General features: G+C 35.4%; 1 protein-coding gene across 9 annotated transcripts in view; it reads left to right on the top strand.

Annotated features, from left to right (window-relative positions):
• scube2 (signal peptide, CUB domain, EGF-like 2) overlaps positions 1 to 22,643 on the top strand; it is a 42,386-nt gene that overhangs the window by 11,500 nt on the left and 8,243 nt on the right. For 2 of the 9 annotated variants that reach the window (XM_073906530.1, XM_005166390.5), the window contains exons 8-17: positions 237 to 353; positions 2,365 to 2,487; positions 2,832 to 2,948; positions 6,039 to 6,161; positions 6,464 to 6,580; positions 8,696 to 8,779; positions 9,675 to 9,779; positions 12,279 to 12,440; positions 12,667 to 12,870; positions 18,792 to 18,962. In XM_073906530.1, the coding sequence (XP_073762631.1) occupies positions 237 to 353; positions 2,365 to 2,487; positions 2,832 to 2,948; positions 6,039 to 6,161; positions 6,464 to 6,580; positions 8,696 to 8,779; positions 9,675 to 9,779; positions 12,279 to 12,440; positions 12,667 to 12,870; positions 18,792 to 18,962 (1,323 nt within the window). 9 annotated transcript variants of the gene reach the window in all.

Here is a 22,643-nt window from a genome sequence, read left to right as displayed (position 1 = left end):
GAGAGAGAGAGAGATAGAGACTGGCGATGTTTATTGTACAGTGCTGAGTGTTGTATTTGTCTCTGCCAACTCATATTTACACAACGCACTGAGTATGGCCTCTCTGCCTTTGGCCTTCTACATCTGTGGAGAATGATATAGTATACAGACTGTTGAAATATTAATGAACTGATTAGTCTTTGGATTTCTGACCACGCTTTCTAACCTGTTGCGCATGTCTTTGGTTTGCTCTTAAGAGACGTGTGCGGTGAATAATGGAGGCTGTGACAGCACTTGTAAGGACACATCCACTGGTGTTCGCTGCAGCTGCCCGGTGGGATTTACTCTGCAGCCTGATGGCAAATCCTGCAAAGGTTTGAATCAGCATTTCTATCACAATGTTGCCGTACACACATTTTTTAATAAGTTTCTTTTAGGTAAAAGCTCATAAAAATATGTTGAAGTCACATTGCACATTTAAAATAAAAAAGTTTAGAAATTGCCGAAATCAATTAAAAGTTCGGGCTAAGATTTTATTTCTTTATTTATTTCTTTATTTATTTATTCATACATTTATTCATTCATTCATCATTTATTTATTCAATCATTCATTCATTCATCATTTATTTATTTATTTGTCTATAGTGCAAATGTGCACTATATATAATTTATTTTTGTTTTTAAATATTTCCCAAATTATGTTAAATTTTCACAGTATGTCTGATAATATTTTTTCTTCTGGGGAAAGTCTTATTTGTTTTATTTTGGCTCGAAAAAAAGCAGTTTTAAATTTTTTAAATGCCATTTTAACAATTAGCCAAAATGGACAATATATTTTTTCAATAGTCTAAAGAACAAACCATTGTTATACAATAACTTTCCTGATTACCCATATCTGCCAATTAACCTAATTAAGCTAGTTAACCCTTTAAATGTCACTTTAAGCTGTATAGAAGTGTCTTGAAAAATATCTAGCAAAATATTATTTACTGTCATCATGGCAAAGATAAAATAAATCAGTTATTAGAAATGAGCAGAGCCAGACGGAATCTGCGGACGTTTTTTGCTATTTCTGCAGAGAATTTTGGTAAAAATCTGCTGATTTCTGCGGAATTATTTTGGGAGTATTATAACTAAAACCTTAATATATGAAATAAAAAGTAATAAATTACTGAATAAAAACTGAATAAATTCAGATTTACACATTTACTCAAGTAAATAACAGAAATAATGATGGGCTGAAAATCTGCAGAAATCTGTGGAATCCTGCGGAAAATCTGCGGAATTCTGCGCGCAGATTCCGTGTGGGCCTAGAAATGAGTTATTAAAACTATTATGTTTAGAAATGTGTTGAAAAAATCCTCTCTCCATTAAACCGAAATTGGGGGGAAAAATAAGCGGGGCTAATAATGCAGGGGGGCTAATAATTCTGACTTCAATAAATATATTTAATATATTTATATAATAAATAATATATAATAAATAATATATATTTTTTCTTTATATATATATATATGAAACGGATTTATTACATACATGGATGTTATATTAATTCAGAGAAAATAAAGCAATGTTTTACTGTTGCATAAATATATAAAATAGTTTTTAAACATGCATGCTCAAATAATTACCGATTTTTCAACATAAAAGCACCATATCCACTCTGCTTGCTTTCAAAGATGTGTGTAGGCATTTAACTGCATTGCTTGATGTGCTAAAAAGCTTTTCAGAGTGCAGGCACACAAAGGCATTTCTTCATTTATTATTATTGCTCATTTATTGCAACCCATTGAGATATGTAAATTGCCATATGCATGTTTGTGGTATTTCAACAATTTTGATATACTGCACAGCCCTAATTCCAATCAATTATGAATGATCAAGTAACTCCAAACATTACCTTAAAATAAATGAATAAATTACCCAACACCAAATATCTGGGCTGTGAAATTGCTGAGAGGCTAGTAACATTGAAAAACCACTAGTTGGGGTGGTTAAAAAGAGTTACTGCCAAGCCCTGTAAACACCTTATAATGTTTTTTTTTGCTTAACTGTCATTTTAATGTCACAAGTAAAGGTCACGCTTTATTTCAATGTATAATTCACACTATTAGCAAACCGTTAAATAAGGCTTTTAGCTCAATAAAGTACTAATTAGCTGCTTATTAATAGTTAGTAAGGTAGGATTAGGAATGTAAAATGACAATTAATACTTTTTAAGTGCTAATGAACAGTTAATATCTGTATAATAAGCCAGTAGTAATTGGTGTGAATTGTTCCTTAACTTAAAGTGTTACCCAAATAACATTCTGGAAAGGTTTAACCCTACAGCTGATTAGTTCATCTATGTTCTGTAGTGTGATTTGGTCCTTCTCTGTCTCTCAGACATAGATGAGTGTGAGCTCCACAATGGCGGCTGTGACCACTACTGCAGGAACACCATTGGCAGCTTCGAATGTAGCTGTCGGAAAGGCTTCAAGCTGCTGACGGACGAGCGTTCATGCCAGGGTACGACTGCTATAGGCCCAACACAACACAGCGTGGGGTTTGTGTTAGCATCTGTGTTTGTAACTAGCTTTAGAGATAAGACAGGGTGGGAGCCAGTATCGACTTGCAAGATTCCTTTGAAGATCCTTAACACAGACTAAGTGTATAACGCTCATCTCTTGAAGAATACTTTTCATTTAAGCACACAGACAACACCCTCTCCTTGATACCAGTCTTCTAAGAAAAGTACCTCTCCCTGTTATTGATTCATTTCTTTCAAACTCAATATGGAATAGCAGTGTGTTTGATGCAGTAACTGTGTATTTTAGTATTTAAGTAAATCCAATTTTTTTGTTTGATTATAGATATTGATGAGTGCTTTTTTGAGAGGACGTGTGACCACACTTGCGTAAACTCACCTGGCAGCTTCCAGTGTGTTTGCAACAAGGGCTACACTCTCTACGGACTTGCTCATTGTGGAGGTAAGGATACAAATAGATATTTTAAGAGTGTAAAAATTATGATTTTAAAAATAAAATCAAGGCGACAGACTTGCTAAAAGCCTGTGTCAACTCAAGTTTCTATATGTACGGTGGCCGAGAGAGCTTAAATGTCCTGCATGTTAAGAAAATACATGCAAATAAAAAACTACTTACACAATTTGTCAGTTTAGTTTAGTTTAGTTTAGCTGCTTTATTAATCCCACCAGAGGCAATTAAATTAGGGCAGTAGCATCATGATACAACAAACACAATAATTCATTCATTTTCTTTTCGGCTTAGTTCCTTTATTATTTATCTAGGATCGCCACAGCGGAATGAATCGCCAACTTATCCAGCATTTGTTTTATGCAGCTGATGCCTTTCCATCTGCAACCCATCTTTGGGAAACATTCATACACACTCATTCACTCTCATACACTACGGACCATTTAGCCTACCCAATTCATCTGTATCGCATGTCTTCGGACAGAGGGGGAAACCGGAGCACCCGGAGGAAACCCAAGCAAACACAGGGAGAACATGCAAACTCCACACAGAAATGCCAACTGACCCAGCCGAGGCTTGAACCAGCGACTTTCTTGCTGTGAGGCGACAGCACTACCTACTGCGCCAATGTATCGCCCACAACAAACACATAAAGAGACAAATCACTTACAAACAATATTAAAAAACACAATCCAGGATGCTTCATAATAACTTCACACGGAAATATCTCCTGGCCCAGCTGGATATCGAACCAGCAACCTTTATGCTTTGAGGCGACAGTGCCAACCACTGAGCCACCTGTGCCACCAAGTCTGACCGTATATAGCATGCAAATTTTCACAACACATGCCAATACAGAGACACAGTGCAAATAGTGCAGATCGCAGTGAAAATGTGTTGGAGGACCGCAAAAAGTGATAAACCCAATCGCTTCCTGTTTAGAGTCAGTGGTGTAGTCGGAGATCTGAAAAGTGAGTTTTTGACCATTCGGTTCATTGTTTATGCATTTTTAGCCTTAGTAATCTGACAAATTGCACAAGTTTCAGAATTTAATATATACATGCAGTGAAAGATTATCCATAAAAATTCAAGACATTGGCTGACCTTATTGTTTATGCATTTTTAAAAGAGTATTTAAAAGAATAGTTTGTCCAAAAATACAAATTTGTTAACTTATGGTCCATATAAACCAGGGGTGGTCAACCCTGTTCCTGGAGATCGACCTTCCTAAAGAGTTCAGCTCAAACCATGATCAAACACACCTGAATCAATTAATTAGGACCTGAACAGCACTTGATAATTACAGGCAGGTGTGTTTAATATGGGTTGCAACGGAAATCTGCAGGAAGGTCAATCTCCAGGAACAGGGTTGGTCACCCCTGATATAAATAGATAATCAATAGTTCTCTGCACTGTATGTCAAAACAATAATAATAATAATAATAATACAGGCAAAACAAAATGAATACCTGTAACTCTTATGAAGCAAAACAGTGGGCTTGTGCATGAAACTTAGCACTAATTACAACATCATTACCTTTAAAGCTAAGTGCTAAACTCACACATGAGAGAACAAACTCTAAAAACAAATAAAAAAACTTGTCCTTATCGGCAACACAGTTGTTAAGTGTTTGGCACTTTTGCCTAACAGCTAGAAGGTCGCTGGTTTGAGTCTGGCTGGGTCAGTTGGCAATTCTGTGTGGAGTTTGCATGTTCTCCCCGTGTTTGTGTGGGTTTTCTCTGGGTGCTCAGGTTTCCCAAACAGTTCAAAGACATTGGTGAATTGAATTAGCTAAATTGGCCATAGTGTATGATTGTGAATGGGTGTCTATGGAAGTTTCCCCGTACTGGGTTGCAGCTGGAAGGGCATCCGCTGTGTTAAACATATGCTGGATAAGTTGGTCGATCATTCCGCTGTGGTGACTCAAGATGAACAAAGGGTCTAAGCCGAGGAAAAAAATAAATGAATGAACTTGTCCTTAACTTGCATTGCAGTCTTAAGAAATTGTAAACTAACAGCATCAGCTCATGTGTGAATTTGCGCTAAAAATAAAAATCACATTATTTTTTCATCTATCTTACTTTGATTATATACTGCTACCCAGGTAACATGAGAATAACTGTCATATTTCCAAATTCCTCTGTTAGGCCAGCCTTCAAGAGGCTTTGATTGACCAGCTAACATAATGTACTGTGATTGGCGGATTGGCTCTATGTCACTACGCATTGCCCCTTTTGCGCTGTGTAAACAGCCGTATCAGTTTGCCTGAATTGGACAGAAAATGAAGAGCACACAGCTGAACCCAATGCTGGCTCTCAAAAATAAAATCTGACAAGTGTCTTTCACACGTGTTAATAAATAAGCATATGTAAGTAATAAGAAATGTACTTTTGCGAGTTTGTTATTTGAGGTGTAGAATGCAGTGAAAGCATCCGCATAGAGAGACACTGCTGAAGACTGTGGTTGTTTACAGCGATTTGACGGACAAATAAGAATTTGTAGTTAAATTGTTAGCCAAACAACATTTTTAATTGTTTACATCCTTGATTATGTTTTCGCTACAACATACTGTTAACACTAGAAACTGTACATGTAGTAATACTTACAGGTTGTGGCTCATAATCCACAGCTTCGTCGGTTGGATGAGTTAAGTGAATATAAACGTTAATATAAACATATATTTTCTGGAATATAATTAGAATTAAACTGGAAGCACTTCTCTCTTTAAGTTATGTTCTTTGGAATCCCAAATACAGAAACAGAACAAGCTCTGTGGAAATAGCAGCATTTGGACTGCATTTTAGCTTTCTCTGCTATAATATTACAGCGCCTCTGGCCACATCCCTTTACTGCGCGAGGTGTATGAACATGGTGATTGCACTTAGCCTGAAGCGTTTATGAATTTACCAAAGTATGATATCGTAGTGGACCATCCCTTGTCTGTGAAACTGTGTGATAGTATTTAAATAATTTCTCATGGGTCCCGGGAGCATTATTACAGAGGAAATGCAACTGAGAGTCTTGTTTACCTGAAATACGTCTTGATAGAAATCTGTTCCGTTTGTGGATTCCTCCATTCTTAGACATAAACGAATGCAGCTTCAACAATGGAGGATGTGAGCACACCTGCGAGAACACCATGGGAAGCTTTGGGTGCCACTGCCGGACTGGTTATAAGCTGCACTGGAACAAGAAAGACTGTATCGGTAAGATGAGCCTGAGTGACTCTGAATGCTGCCGATGTCGGCTTAGATGAAAATCAGTTTTTCATCCTGGGGAGTGAAAAGCAGGAGATACTTTTGAGTTTCTCAATCTGGCTCTTTTTGTCTTCGCTACTGCTAAACAAACAGAAACCAAATGCTGTCTAACTCGCATCTCAACGTTCGTCTTCTCATCTTGAATGTACTGTTCATTGATGAGCTTTTTTTCTGGAACTATTTCCGTCTAAGCTTCCTCTCAGCATGTGTATGGTGTCTTTATTGTTAAGCATTGTGGTTTTCACACTCAGAGGCAGAGGACTCTCCACTAGTGCCACCTCCTGCCAGGCCCACTCTCAACTGCAATAAGCAGGGAGGAGGCGAGCTCTGCTACCTAACCTGCCAGTCACAGGTCCACATCAGCAGCGGTGAGTGTCACAACATCTACACTATGGGATAAGGATTTTTATTAGGTGGCCTTAACAAATATGCACTTGCATCAAAAAATAAAATTAATGTGTTTCTAATGTATTGCAAACACTTCTGGTGCTGCTGACATTTTGTGCTATATGTGCAGAGAATTGTGTAAAAAAAAAAGCTGTTGATTTTGGAAGAATCATAATTAAAAGCGTAAAATATCGAATAAAAACAATATCTTTTAAACTTTTATTTAATATTTACAATGCAAATCTAATTAGATTCACTTATTTGGTAAACAAAGCAAGTCTCTTATATGATATATCAACTAAAGAACAGAAAATAATACTTTAAAAACGGTATTGTGAATAAATCATAGGAACTTTTTCATATTTGTCAATAATATTACTGAAATTAATTTAAACTGAATAAATATAAATTTAAGTAAATACATAGATGATTGGCTAAAAATCTGTGGATTTCTGCACACACAGTTTCTGTGTGGGCCTAGATATGGGTATGGTTAGGGACAGGTTTGGTGATATGGGTAGGTTTAAGTGTGAATTACAATGTAAGGGATGGTCAACGGCTCAATTATAAATTTAATTACAGATGTAGTTGCATGCAGGTATTTAATCAAACCCAAGAACAATGTAAACACATGTGTTTACACTAAGTACATTGTAAAAAACTATTAATTTCAATGAAAGTATATTAGCATATTTGTTGAGGCCACTTAATATGAAGTGGGACTGGAATTTTTTATTAGCTTTTCCTATTTTTTTTTTTTTAACTTTGCTTTTGATGGCATTAAAGTAAAAAAAAATAACAACATTTAATTGAAATATTATGTTTTTTTATTTGTAAATTTGACCCTGGACCACAAAACCAAAGTCTTATGTTGCACAGGTTTGTTTTTGGCAATAGCCGAAATTTATTTGTTTTGCCAAAAAGATCATGTGCCACGAAAATATTTAGTAAATTTCCTACTATAAATATATTAAAATTAATCTTTGATTAGTAATGGAGCCTTTTCACAGTGTTATGACGCATTTACGATCATCAGCTTCATAAATCATTAAAAGTTTTTAATATTTAGATTTGTTTTTAAACGTATGAACATTTATATGCATTTATGTATTGGATCATCTTTGCTTCAAATTACAAAAAAACGAAGTACCACTTGTGCGAGGCGTTTCTAATGCAGTGTCTGTCGGACAGGACAGAAAATTTTATGTTATTCTCTCCTCTGGCTGCTGTCATCAGTCTCACACTATTTTTTCCTTTTCCTAAAAGTCTTTATAACATTAAACTGGAGTTTTTCTTTTATTATTTGAGCAAATAAGATTGCATTCTCCCATTGACAGCGCTATAAGTTTTCCCAACTATGACAACTTCCGCTACTGAGAAACCTAGAAATGTGAGAAGGGTCTATATGCATTGTAAGCACTTAATTTATACTGCTTTAAGATTAAGGTCATTTTCCTAGTATTTAGATTTTTTTTTAACCCTCGGTTTACAGAGTTTCAAATTATTGTACCTCAGCTAAATGTTATCCTACCTTAACAAAGCGTACATCAATGGAAAACTTTTTATGTATATGTAATGCTTGTTATTGGTTTTGTAGTTCTTTTTTTACTATTAAACAATTTAATGTGTCCAGAATTAATAAAATAAGTGAATATAATTTATTTTCTATACATTTTAATGGTACTTTTGAATGGTACTGTATCATGGTTTTCACATAAATTGAAGCAGCACAAGAGTTTTCAACACTGATAATAATAAAAAAATGTTTCTTTTGCAGCAGATCACTATATAATAATCATTTTTAAAGGATTGATTGTGTGACACTAGAGACTTAAGTAATGACGCTGAAAGGTCAGTTTTAAGAAATAAATGAAAATTTAAACTACATTAATAAAACCTAAAAGCAGTTTTTACAGTGCTTTTGATCAAATAAATGCAGGTCTGGGGAGCAGAATAAGATTTTTTTAAAAACATTAAATATATTGCTGATTTCAAACTTTTTGTGCTTTGAACTGTATGTTTGTTGGGATCTGTCCTTTAGTCTGCATGCTAGAGTTTGCTGGAAATGTATCTAACACCTTTACCTTTATCTGTAGGAGCTGAGGATTCATACACAGTGACCTGTGGCATGCCGCTGCCGTGCCACACAGGAGGACAGTGGAATGGATCATATTGCCCAGGTAAATCTATGTCTGTGTTCTGGGATTTGACCGTTCCAAGGTTGTTGTTTTTTAATCTTCATTCTTTTTAATGTTTAACAGTTAAATTCTGGGTAATTGTGTACCTAAAACTACTAATGTACATATAAGCACTGTTTTAAAATGGCTAAAAATGGCTTGAAATGATTATCTTTAGTCTTCAGCTATAATGCTAAGGTGACCCTGGACAAATTATATCTCCCCATTGTAATACTCACCATCACTCATGGCATGTAGTGCCTTTAATATCTCTTTGGCATCCATACATTTTCTAAAATATTTTATCCATTGTGTCTAAACCTGAAAAAATGACAGCATGAAAATTAAAGGAATTTTATTGGGTAATTTGGTCTGCTTGTGCTTTAGGTTTGAATGCCCAGTTTTCTAAAATATGGTTTTCTGTATATGTTAGTAAAAGTCAATTACATTTAATTCTGCATTTAGACATTTAGCAGGTACTTTTATCCAAAATGACTTACAAATTGGGAAGGTCTCAAGTCATTGGTCACATTAAGTTACACCAATATAAACTTTCTAAGTTTTTTGAGAAACACAAGCTACAATAGGGACGGATTTGAGAAGCAAATTTTTTTTTATAAAAAAAAAACAAAAAAAAAAACATGTTGCAGTTACATGTTCATAAAAGACAGATTTTAGCTGCCTTTTGAACAGTTTTAAACATTTAGATTTTTTATGGATATTTTATGGAAAGTTTGTTTATACATTTGAAAATCGCCTATGGGTGCTTGTAATTCCAATGACAGTTCTAATGTTAAAAGTATTTCTTCCCTAATAGAGTGATTATTATGTAAAAAAAACTTATCCCAAATGAGAAATATGTCACATCTAAAAGTCACAGTGTTTCTTTCTGTTACAGGTTCGGGAATCAAAACCATTGCCACATTTAAATCTGGACAGGGGAAGTGCAATCTAAAGCGGAGTCATGAAAATCTTGCACATAGCTTCAAAACTGCCCTGTCAGGTATGTGTCTTGCATTGAAAATCACCACAGTTTACTACTAAAGTGCCAAATTGTTTGCAAAGGCAGTAAGTTTGAGTCTAAATCCGCCCTGTTGATGAAACACTTTGATGACTACATCAATCACATTACAAAAGCAAATAGGAAATAGCTTGTTTTTATTTTATTTCCTCTCTGAGTCTTTATGGAGATACAAAAAAGAGAGATGGAGAGAGCTGATTACGAACATATTTTGTAATAACATTTTCTCAGCAGATATATTAGAGCTGTGGTGAAAAATGATTCAAGAATCGATTTTGCATTGATTTACAAAATGCATTGTTATTCTCTATATTCTTGCTATTCTTTTCACACAGATTTATGCTTTACAAACAGCCGTACTTATCCAATTGCTTATAAATATCACTTCATTTTAAATAATCATTAAGAAAGTTAAGGAAGATTTAGGCAGATTACAAGAGTGTTCATAGTGGGACTTTCATAGTGAGACTCTTCCTCATCAGACTTTTTGTGTATGGTTAAAAGCTAGCCTAGATTATGATCTGCTGTTACTTAGCTGTTTGGAATACTTAATTCTGATTGGTCAGCTGTGACATTCCAAGGTATATGTAGAGGGTGGGGCGTGCGTGGGTGTTAACTACTGTCACCTGTGCACCACAATGGTCACCAGTCTCATGGAAAAGCTCTGGAAACTTACCAGGAGAGACTGTAGTTGTCCATGTGGAGTTCTGCTGCGACTGTTTATTAAAATTGTTTAATGTTTGCTGGTTCTTCCGATAACTAATATCCATCAACTTAATTACAGTATGTTATTCCAAGATAACAACCGCTGAAACTAATAACACAGGCCCAATTGCGTACTTCGGAGCATCTTGAATACATTCACATTCATATATATATGCTTGTTTTTCTCACTGCTGTTTTTGACGGCTTGGCATCATCTTGTGACTGAATAATATGCAGGGTAGGGTATGCTCCATTTAACCATTTTTGTTTCTGTTAGCATTTGCCTTTTGCTCAGGAAAATGTTTTGTGTATATTTTTTAATAATCTATGGCAAGTAGCCATGTAATAATCAGGATAAAGTACACCCAGCCGGTAGTTTTTGCAGAATAAAGCTTTTCAGCATTATAAAACAGCAATCAGTGGTGGATTTAGGCATGGGCATAATGGGCGATCGCCCAGGGCGGCTTTTAGTTGGGGGCGGCATGGGGAGATGGTGCAAAAAAAATGCCCCATTATCAGCTGTGCCACAGTTAAAGCTTTAAGATACGATTTACTTTATGCAACTGTATTAATTTAGAGTGGTATGAAGACGTTAGGGGCCATTCACATTTGGTGTCTTTTGCACACGTAAGTTTGTTATTCTTTATGTGCAACGGAAACAACGCTGGAAAAAACAAATTGACGCATGCACTCAGAAAACCATTCCAGTGCACCTTACACGCGCAGTGGTTGTTTACATGCACGCCGCTAAAATACATGCCACTCATTCGCTGTGAAACCAGAGTAACAGCCTTTTGTGCAGGTTCTTCGAAGCATCATGACCATCAGTGAATGCATTCACATTTTCTATATGCTTGTCTGTCTCGCTGCTGTTTTTGACGGCTTGGTGCCATCTTGTGTTAATTAAAATTATTGAATGTTCACTGGTTCTCCCGATGACTAAAAGCCATCAATTTAATTACAGTGTGTCATTCCAAGATAACAACCACTGAAACTAATAACACAGGCTCCTTTGGGTACTTCGAAGCATCTTGACCATCAGTGAATACATTCACATTCATATAAATGCTTGTCTGTTTTGCTGATGTTTTTGACAGTTTGGCGCCATCTTGTTACTGAATAACATGTAGGTTAGGGTATACTCAATTCAGCCATTTTTGTTTCTGTCAGCATTTGCCTTTTGCACAGGAAAATGTTTTGTTTATATTTTTGAAAATTTTGTGGCAAGTAGCCATTTAATAAGCGGGATAAAGTACATCCAGCCGGTAGTTTTTGCAGAATAAAGCTTTTCATTATTATACAACAGCAATACATAATACAACTCTTTGCAAAGGGATGCTGATAAGCCTGTCTGACTTTTCTTTGCTGTTAGAACAACCTCCTGAATGTGCTTTATCCCTTAAACTGCTGTTAAAAGCTCAGAGTCAATTCAAGAGAGATTAGTGACATTTTGAAAATCACAAAAAGATTGAAAGATTTTTCCACGCAGCTCTGATATATATTGAAATAAAGGGCTGCATAATTTGCTGAATGTGAGAAAGATGTTTGTGTTAGAATCTAGTCTTCTGGTACTAGATGACCAGCCGTATTTGAAAGAGTTTTTCAATAGAGTCCAAGCAATCAATCACACTGACCTTCCGATCACAGTTTGAAAGAGTCCCACACCCCTTCAGTTGAAATAGTGTTTCCCCCCTCTGTCCTTTCCCTCTTCTGCCTTCTGCCTTTTTTATTGTAGTTCTTTTAAATCCATGAAGTCTTTAATATCTATTTACTCAGATAAAAGAGCCACCGAGAATGTCCAGTTCAGCTTTGTTAGCCTGCACTGTGCCTCTTCAAGCAGACAGCAACGTAGCCGGCACGGGCGGAAGGCTGGCGAGGAGGAAGGCTCCTTCATTACTGCCCAGTTTGAGCTGGATGTGAACCTGGAGGAGGTAACAGGTTGGTTTTGTGTACCGCATGCGTACGTTTCACTATAAACCTTCTCATTTGCTTGCTCGCATCTCACCGTCTTCCCGCTCCTGTCGCTGTGACTAAAACAAGCCAACAGGTGAAAGTATCTCCTGGTTTATGATGGAAGTGGGCATTGTAGACAGCATGAACGTTGTGTGCATTTATTATGATGCTGTTGTGGATGAAATATGGTATCTATTGTTTCTCTCAGCAGAGGGCTGTGACCTGACTTGTGTTCGGCGGCGCTCTGAGAAGCGGCTTAGGAAGACCATCCGTACTCTTCGCAAGTCCATTAACCGAGAGCAGTTTCATCTACACTTTGCTGGATCAGAGTATGAACTGGCTAAGAAACTCGTCCGACCCGCTGACACACCAGATCATTGCGGCACTGGACAAATTCTGCTGGATAAAAAATGTGGTGAGTCCATTGTGAAAATATATGCTTATAGTAGTTAGTGCTGTTGCAACAGGTCTTTCTTTACAAAATTGTTCTTCATTTTAATTAATTGACAGCTGTAGTTTCAAATTTGTTCATCAAGTTCATTAAGAAGAAGATTATTGAAGGGTGCAACATGTAAGTTTGACACCCAATGGTTGAACTAGGTATTGTACTCCTGGTTGAAAACACATGCAGGAGCAGGTTGCCAGATTGACGACATCAACAAGAGTGTGTCTGTCAAGCCTGAAATAAGGCTGAAACCAGGCCTTTCTAAATAAAAGCAATGACATGCGGTAAAAAAAATAGTTTGCCTCATTAAAAGTATTTTTTGTCCTAAAAATCCTGAAATTTCTATTTTAGAAACGGCTTCTATTTTTTACAGGTGAACAACAGGATGAACTATAATTACTTCAGGTACACCTTACGTGCTTTATTCAGTGTTAAATAGTGTGAGTTTGAATGGCATTTTACATGGCATTTATTGCCATACTACTGAAAACAGCAGCAAATAGTTCACCTCAGATCCTGGAAATAAAATATTTCGTTAGAGTGCAGTAAGTGTACTATTCTGTGCTTCTTAATGGCTGTATTTAAATTTTTGTTGTTTTTCTTCAGGTGCAAACAGCCAAATTGTTTATCACTGCAAATCTTGTCATGTAGCCTGTTGTTAATGTTTACGTTTGTAATATTTATATTATTTGCTAATTAATAACCTCCTCATGTGGAACTCTGAATCTGCGTCTCATTTCTTTGGCTTTTACTGTCCACCGGAGGTTGCATTTTCAGTCACGGATGCATACCTTGCAAAGCCTTTCTGACTGAATAAAAAAATGCTGTTTTCCATCAAGGCAACCCAGGGTGCTGAAATATAATTGGCTAAACTGGCATTGGAAACATTCCTTTCAAAATAGTAGTAATGTTTATATCTAAAAATACGAACACTACCGAACACATGATAGATTTGATTGCTCCGGTGACTAGTTTAAAATGATATCGGTGCATTTCTTGGATGGTTATCGACATATAAATAGGTTGTGAACTAAATATTTCACTGAATTGGATTGACTGGACCCTTTGTAGTGTAATTACACTCTGTTTGTTGAAATTTTATAGATCTGTGGACATACAGGAGGCATAAAGTTAGTTTCTTCAGTTTGTTATTGTTTCTGCAGTTTTTGGCAGTTTGACAAAGGCACTAATTGTGTCTGCTGTGTTCATTGTGTCTTCAAATGGTTGGAATAATTTTAATCACAAGATTCTTAATTTTTAAAAGATATATGACAAGTTTAGTCTTTTTGTGGCAAGTGGTTATATTTTGCGATGTTCTGACATGTAACGCAGATGTTCAAAGCAGAATATCTGACTTCAGCACTGTTTTCAGATAAACAAGAATGTTCATTTAGCATTTTTCTTAAATATCTGCAAACATATTACGGGATTTTTATGGGTTAGAAGAGTCAAAAACTTGCATACAGCACTTTTAATTTTACTTAACACATTAAATCTGGTTAAGAAACTTCCCCAAAAGAGATAAACGTTTCAAGTCATTCTTGTGTTAAATGTGAAAAGCATAGACATGGAAAATTAGTTCAAGAAATAAATTCTGAAATTGAATATAAATTGTGGTAAATAACTAATAGTTAAGTCATCAATTATTTCATTCATTTAAATGACTGAATCATTCAACAACAAATTAACTGGCTTTCTATATGAATAGACCATTCAATCTTTGGTTTAACTGATTCCTTCAAAATGCAGATTCATTCAGAAAAGAAACATTGTGGTAAATGCGCTAAAACTTTAAAAGTCCCACTACTAATTAATTAAATTAACATGTTAAATCAACATGATTAAAAATGGTTTTGCTGCCATTGCAAAATTAGTACAGAGAACTACTGACATTTTGGCACACTGTATTATATTTACTTAGCATATTAGCAGTTTAGGTCACTGATTACGTCTAGCTGAAATGAATCGGCAGTATTTCAAATTATAGAGTATTTCGGATAGTAAAATAGTAGAGATTTGGTAGTAATGCAGGCCAGGTAACTGACAAATATGAGGTGTTTTATATAGTATAATATGTATTGTGTGAGAGAGTTGGCATGAGCGAGACTGGGAAGCATAAAGCTGATGTTGGCTCTTACAGCTGAATGCTGTTCCAGCACTGAGTGACAGACGTGCTTCAGATCAACTCGGCACAGTAAATGTTCATTGACTTTCTTCAGGCTCTAGAATAAACATCTCAATGGGTCTGCATGTGAGGAATAGCCAACTCTTTGTCTGGAGGACTCATTGTGTTTAACATTATCCCATTGACTTCATTGTCTTTGACATAAGGCCCTGTCTTTTTAAGGGGACTGTATTGCTGAGGTTGTTTGTTATCTTTTATTGTAGAAAAGTCCATTATCTTTTACAGGCTCGGTTTCAGCGGTAATACAGACAGCTAGAGGCTCTTAGCTTTTCAAGGGTGTCACTTGCTGTAAAGTGTTCTTTGTTAGAGTCTATGAGTAAAATGTTATAGCTCTGAGATCGCACTTTCATAGCTCCAGAGACTTAATAGACTCATAACTCTGGTGTGTTTTGTCCAAGTATCATTTATTTCTGGGATGTTTCAACTTTAGTTTAATCTTGGAAGAATATTTAGAGATTCAAGTTCATATTGAAATGTCAGACTTCAGATTGCTGCTTGAGATTTGAGATTTGGTGAGATTTTGGAAGAAAGTAAAAGTTCAGATTCTGAAAGGATGCATTCATGTGACAAAATGTCACAGTAAGACAAGTTGTTTTTTATATTGTAAAGTATTATGAACAACTTTTAGTATTGCTGTAATGTTTTAAGGATCTAATTGGCATAATAGAATTATCAGGTGACATAAAAGACTGGAGTAAATAAGGAAATTTTTATATTTTAAATCAGATGTCTGTTTTGTGTTTGTGATCAAATAAATGCTTCCTTTTTTTCAAAAATGTTCAAAAGTCTGTGTAGATTAGTTGTCTACAAACATATTGTCGCTACATGTGTCTATTTTGAAGTGGATTTTGGAGTTTGCATTGGTTCAATCTGTTGTTTCCTCAGGGGGATTTTGAGTGTTTGTTCCACTTTAACTGGAGTGGTTTAGTTCTCCAATGGAGAAAGATTATGGAGGGGAGTGAAGAGAGAAAATTGGTGACCGCTGACCCGCTCCTTCCTCATTGTTTTACAGATCCCGCAAGTCCCACAAGTCCAACTTAAAGCAATAAAAACCTCTTACCCAAGTTGGGTTGCAGTGTTTTACAGATACAGGCTATATGTTTACATCTCATTTAACATGCTCCGAAAAACATGCCAAGTGAAATGTGCACACTCGCCAATAAGTAATTAATTGAATCCATGCTGAATATGGGATTGTTAGTATTGCTATTTTCAAAAGCAGACGGACAATTAAGGTACACAGACGTGCAGTGTCCAAGTGCCAGCTCTGAAAAGAGCTATATTTTTTTCCTACCTTTTTTTTTGGCCTCCCCCACTGGCTCGCTTCACTAAGTGCAGTTTAGTCTTTTCAGTTTGCCCACTCCATTGTAAATCCCAGTGGGGCTTGTTCAGGCTCCTGGAGTGATTGGGGAAAATCTGTGCTTCGACACTTCTTCCCAGATTTACAAAACTGCATTTTCTTTCTCAAGTGTGATTATGAAAGATATTCTACCTAATTAAAGGCATAGCTCACCTAGTAATTAAAATTCTGTCATCATTTACTTACTCTGATGTTGTTCCAAAACTGTATGACAGAATGTCTGTGGAACATGGTGAAGTTTTAAATATCCCAATGATTTTTCCTTCATTGTTTTTGTGAAACCCAATGACTTTCAGTGAATGAACAAGAACATTCTTCTTTCCACAGAAGACAGAATGCCGTATAGGTTTTTGGAACAAAATAATAATTGAATGTTTATCTAGGGGTTAATTTATTTAAAGGCTCTCTGGACCCCAGAATTATAATTTTGTTATTTGTTCATAGTCATGTTGTTCTAATTGTGTTTATAGTTGAAACAAAAAAAGGAAAAACAAGTAATGAAATCTGAAAAAGTTCTATTTTTCCAATAAAAATGTTAATCCAAAATTTAGACATTTTAAAACATTCATAGAGAGATTAAAAAAATATGAATTTGATCTTTTATAAGATGAATTGATTTAATTTAGACTTGACATATATTCACTGATAAATGCTAAAGCAAAACGTGTATTACCATATTCAGCTTATGCTTGCTTGATGTGTGCTGACTAATGAGCATTGGTCAGCACCATTTCTGCATGTCAACCAGGAGCTTCTGTTTACACTCACTCATCAGTGTTTATATGTTCAGCATACTGTATGCGCAATCACCACAAGGATTTATTTAGAACTTTTTTATGATTTATGACTTCAACGGAGTGGCAGAATTTGCTCAGATTTGATTAAAAATATAATCATATAAGTGACAAAGATGAACAAAAGATTGACAGGTTTGGAACAACACGAGGGGAATAAACGGTGACAGAATTGTCATTTTGAGATAAACTAAACTTTGAAAGCTAGAACTTCATTGACATTTGTACATTGTAATCCATTCATTAAGTGTTACCAAAACACACAATGAAGAACTCTAAATGAACATCAAAGAGCTTGCATAATTTCAGCCCTCTCAGCTGCCGCTTTGCTCTCCTGTCCATAAATGTGCTAAGTTATTGTTTGCTTGTTTGTTTTTTTAGGGGGGTTGGTTCAGAGTGCTGTTTATTCAAGCAAACAGTTTAAGTGCCAAATTCCTCCTTAGGAAGGGCCACTCTGTGTGACCCCAGCCAGTGAGCAGCTCAAGAGAATTGACTTCAGCGACACCATGGGAATCAATTAGCATCAGCTGTTTGGGCCCCTGCCTGATAGGCGCAAGGAGCGATTGGACTCCACCGAATGGGGGGATTCACAATCCTGACCCCTTTTATTGGGTTCAGCTCCTTACCACTGTGATACCATGGTGTTTGCCTATGTCATCAAATAGGCAAAAGCCGGGGGACTTGAATAGAGGTGAAAGGTCCTTTAAACCTCTTTGGGACCATCAATTTCAGGATTCAATAGAATCGTCGCTTTGCATTTGAAAGGCTTCAAGGTTTTTTTTTTTCTCGCTCTCTTTTTTCAATCTTTCACTCTTTTCCTTTCCTCTCTCTTACTCCGTCGCTCTGTCAAATAAAAGCCGGCCCGGACAATGTGACGGTGGCTCCTCATGGTCATTCAGGATTAACAAAAGAGAGGAAAAAAATGAACTGCTCTTGAGAGAATTACATTTTCTTCTTCTTCTTCTTTTGGAAAATCGGGCAATTTGCTGAGGCACACATAATTGCCATGCTGTTTAAGCCTTTGTGGAATTAGCCGTCATTACCATAAAATCTCGGGAATAAGAGGTTTGTCTAAATTCTCCCGAACACTGTCAGTTGGATGTTTGCACAGAGACACTGAGATGAAAGGAACATTTCTAAATTGCCATGCTTACTGGGTTAAAGGACTGAATCGTACGGGCGAGTGGCTTATTTTAAGGCCGAGTGTGTGCAAACACTTTTGAAAGCGTGGCTATAAATCAGAGCGGTTTATAAAGCGAACATTAAAAAGACTTTGTTCCGCTCCCTTTAATCAGACATCATAGGTTTGTGCGAGGTAATATTCCCTTTGAGCGTGTTCGGTAAGGTGAGGGATTGTGTATGTGTGTGAGGGCTGTTTGATGTGGGGTTCAGGCAGCTGTGGAAAGGCTCAGTTCTCTTATTTGTTTGAATTTTTGGCATAGCTACATCAGGTCGATTTGCAGAGCCCCCTTTAGCAGCTTAATGTGAGGCCCTTCTTTGTGTTCCAACTTCAGACTCCGTTTCATCTCATTTTGAGTTTTCTCTGTGCTAGTCAAATGCAGCGTTGGCACATACTACGATGGAGAGCAGGGGAGGTGCTTTCTTTGCCCCCCTGGGACATACCAAGATGAAGAGGGGCAGGTGTCGTGTGACGTGTGCCCAGGACCCGAGGGCAGGGGAATCCCGAGAACCGCAGGAGCACGCAACATCTCAGAGTGTGCAGGTGAGACTTCACAAAGACGCATGTGATCGTGAATGAACAAGCCTGCAGCTTTTCTATTATCTGATTTCTTTTGAGTTTGGCGTCTGTCAGCATATATATATATATATATATATATATATATATATATATATATATATATATATATATATATATATATGAAGTCAGAATTATTAGCCCCCCTGCTTAATTCTTTTCCTAATTTCTATTTAACGGAGAGAAGATTTCTTCAACACATTTCTAAATATAATAGTTTTAATAACTCATTTCTAATAACTGATTTATTTTATCTTTGCCATGATGACAGTAAATAATATTTGACTAGATATATTTCAAGACACTTTTATACAGCTTAAAGTGACATTTAAAGGCTTTACTAGGTTAATTAGGTTAACTAGGCAGGTTAGGGTAATTAGGCAAGTTATTGTATAATGATAGTTTTGTTCTGTAGACAGTCAAAAAATATATAGCTTAAAGGGGCTAATAATTTTGACCTTAAAATGGTGTTTAAAAAATTTAAAACTGCTTTTATTCTAGTTGTTATCTAAAACAAAACAAATAAGACTTTCTCCAGAAAAAAAAAAAAATTATCAGACATACTGTGAAAATTTCCTTGCTCTGTTAAACATTGTTTGGGAAATACTTAAAATATAAATATATATATATATATATATATATATATATATATATATATATATATATATATATATATATATATATATATATATATATATATATATATATATATTGCTTTTAATCAGTATTATAGTTTACCTAAACTTATTAATCAGGCCATTAAAGATGTTGATTACTTATTCTTAGCTCAAATTGTGGTGATTGTATATAATCCAATTCAAAATTCATTTAAAAAAAGATTTTTCTTACTGCTCGTTTAAACTCTTTATTTAAAATGAGCTTAATCAACACAATTCTTGAGTTTTTTTGTGACAACTTAGGTGTTTTATGTTCCATTCAGTTAAATTTGTAAAAAATTAAGTTAGCTTAATACGACAGCATGAAGGAATTGCGGGGAGCTCATTTTTCACAGTGTTAAACAGCTTTTTAAGGGTCAAGAAAACATGTAGGCAAAATAAAACAAACACCTGTGGCTTCTAAAGGATACAAGTCTTATGAAGCAAAGAGATCAGTATTTGGAAGAAACTGAATATTATTCACAATATTATTACCTTTAATGCACAGCCTTAACTGGTCTTAGGGTGCACTCAAACTATGCTATCCAAACCATCACCAGGCACATTGCTGGTTCGTTTGACAAGCGTGAGTGCTCCAAATCAAGCCCAGGCGTGGTTCAGTTGGCTGGCCCTGGCCCAATTGAAAGAGGTGTGCTAAAGCACAGTTCAGTTGGACTTTAGTGTAGTACGCTTGTAGTGTGAGTGCAAAGCATGCCTGAGCCTGAAACTAAAGACGTGACATCACTAATAAGGAACTGTTTCATATGGATTTATTAATCATACTTACTGTTCAATGAACACAAACTGTCTTAGTTTATTAAAAACGCAAACCCCTCGCTGCATCTTCAGTAAACCTTCTAATACCTGCAGCTTGAGGACTTTTATGATAATTAATGAGTGTCAAAAGTTGTGGATCTGTTCTGCAAAATATTTGACTGGGTGTTACAAAGCAATGTCAACTGTGCTAAGTGAGAGTGTTTCTCTTCTTGTTAAACTGAACAGTCGCATCATCGATTACGTAAGCTTGTTCCAGGTTGGAAGGTCAAGATGCAGTGTGAGTCCAGGCCGTCGGGGGATAGGGGAGGGGGGACAATCGTGCTTCGGCAAGGTTCAGAGGCAACTGTACTGAGTGTGAGTACACCCTTGAAAGGACAGTTCACCTAAATTGAAACTTCAGTCATCTTTTACTCATCCTCCACCTGTCTAAATTTCTATCTTCCATTGAACACAATAAGAGATATACTGAATAATGGTGGAGGAAAGAACAGCCATTGACTTCCATTGTATTTTTGGTTCCTTCCAGCTATGGCTGTCAATGGCTGCTATTTTTACCAGCGTTCTTCAGAATATTGCTTGTTGCATTCAGCAGAAGAAAAAAAATGAATGAAAGTTTAGAACCACCTAAGTAAATGGTGAGGAAATTTTCATTTTATATGAACTATTTCTTTAATAGTGCTGTCATAGCCAAAGCCATATCACCCTGCAGTCCAAGAGCAGTTACTCACTGAAGCCAAGCAGGGCTGAGCCTGCTCAGTACCTGAATGGGAGACCACATGAAAAAACTAGGTTGCTGTTGCAAGTGGTGTTAGTGAGGCCAGCAGGGGGTGCTCAACCTGATGTCTTTCGGATGAGACGTTAAAGCAAGATCCTGACTTTCTGTGGTCATTAATAATCCCATTGTACATAAAGTGCCAAAAAATAGGGGTGTAACCTCAGTGTCCTGTCCAAATTTCCTCCATCAGCTCTTACCTATCATGGCCCCCCAATTATCCCCATCCACAGAATTGGCTTTATCACTGACTTTCCATTGCACCAATAGCTAGTGTGTGGTGAGCGCACTGGCGCTGTTGTCCTGTGGCATTGTCCTGTGGCATTGTCCTGTGTTTTCCAAGTGGATGCTGCACACTGGTGGGGGTGTGGAGAGACCCTTCTCAATATTGTGAAGCACTTTGGGTGTATGGCCATACACAATAAATGCGCTATATAAATACACATTACATTACATTACATTATTACAGTCTGCATTGTAAGTGCAGTGGTGTTAACTGATGTATATTGAACATTGGGCAAATTCCATAGACTGCAGCATGGAAGCTGAGCACAGAGCTGGTCATAATTGTAAATTTATTTGGAAATTGAGATTTCTACATCATCTGAAAGCTTAATTATGCTTTTTTTCACATATGTAAAGAAAAGTCTGTTTGTTGAGGTCCATTAAATAACTCGAACAGATCCACTTTTTAATTTTAATGTTGTATTAGTGCGCGTTGAAAAAAACTAAGAAATAATAAATGCTTTAAAGGTGTTTTCCATTATTAGTTCATGTTAACTTGAGTTATGCTAACAAATGTAACCTGAATGTTGTATTGCTGACATTTTCTTATTTAAAGAAAAAAATTTACATGTATTGTTATAAAAAGTATTACAGACAAAATGTTTATACTGGATTTTTTAAATATATCTTTTAAATATGTATTATAATATTGTAATATCACTACCTACATCACAAAACCTATATCAATATATATATATATATATATATATATATATATATATATATATATATATATATATATATATATATATATACATATATATATATATATACGTACAAAAACAATATTATATATATTTTTAATATCATTATAAATTTATAATGATATTAAAAATATATATAATATTGTTTTTTTACATATATATATATATATATATATATATATATATATATATATATATATATATATATATATATGTACAAAAACAATATTATATATATTTTTAATATCATTATAAATTTATATATATATATATATATATATATATATATATATATATATATATATATATATATATATATATATTTATATATAAATTTATAATGATATTAAAAATATATATAATATTGTTTTTGTACATATATATATATATATATAAATTTATAATGATATTAAAAATATATATAATATTGTTTTTGTACGTGTATATATATATA

This window comes from Danio rerio, chromosome 7, assembly GCF_049306965.1.
Source record: "Danio rerio strain Tuebingen ecotype United States chromosome 7, GRCz12tu, whole genome shotgun sequence".
NCBI lineage: Eukaryota > Metazoa > Chordata > Actinopteri > Cypriniformes > Danionidae > Danio > Danio rerio.
The sequence above is the reverse complement of the archived record's forward strand: the minus strand, read 5'-3'. Positions and strand labels throughout refer to the sequence as shown.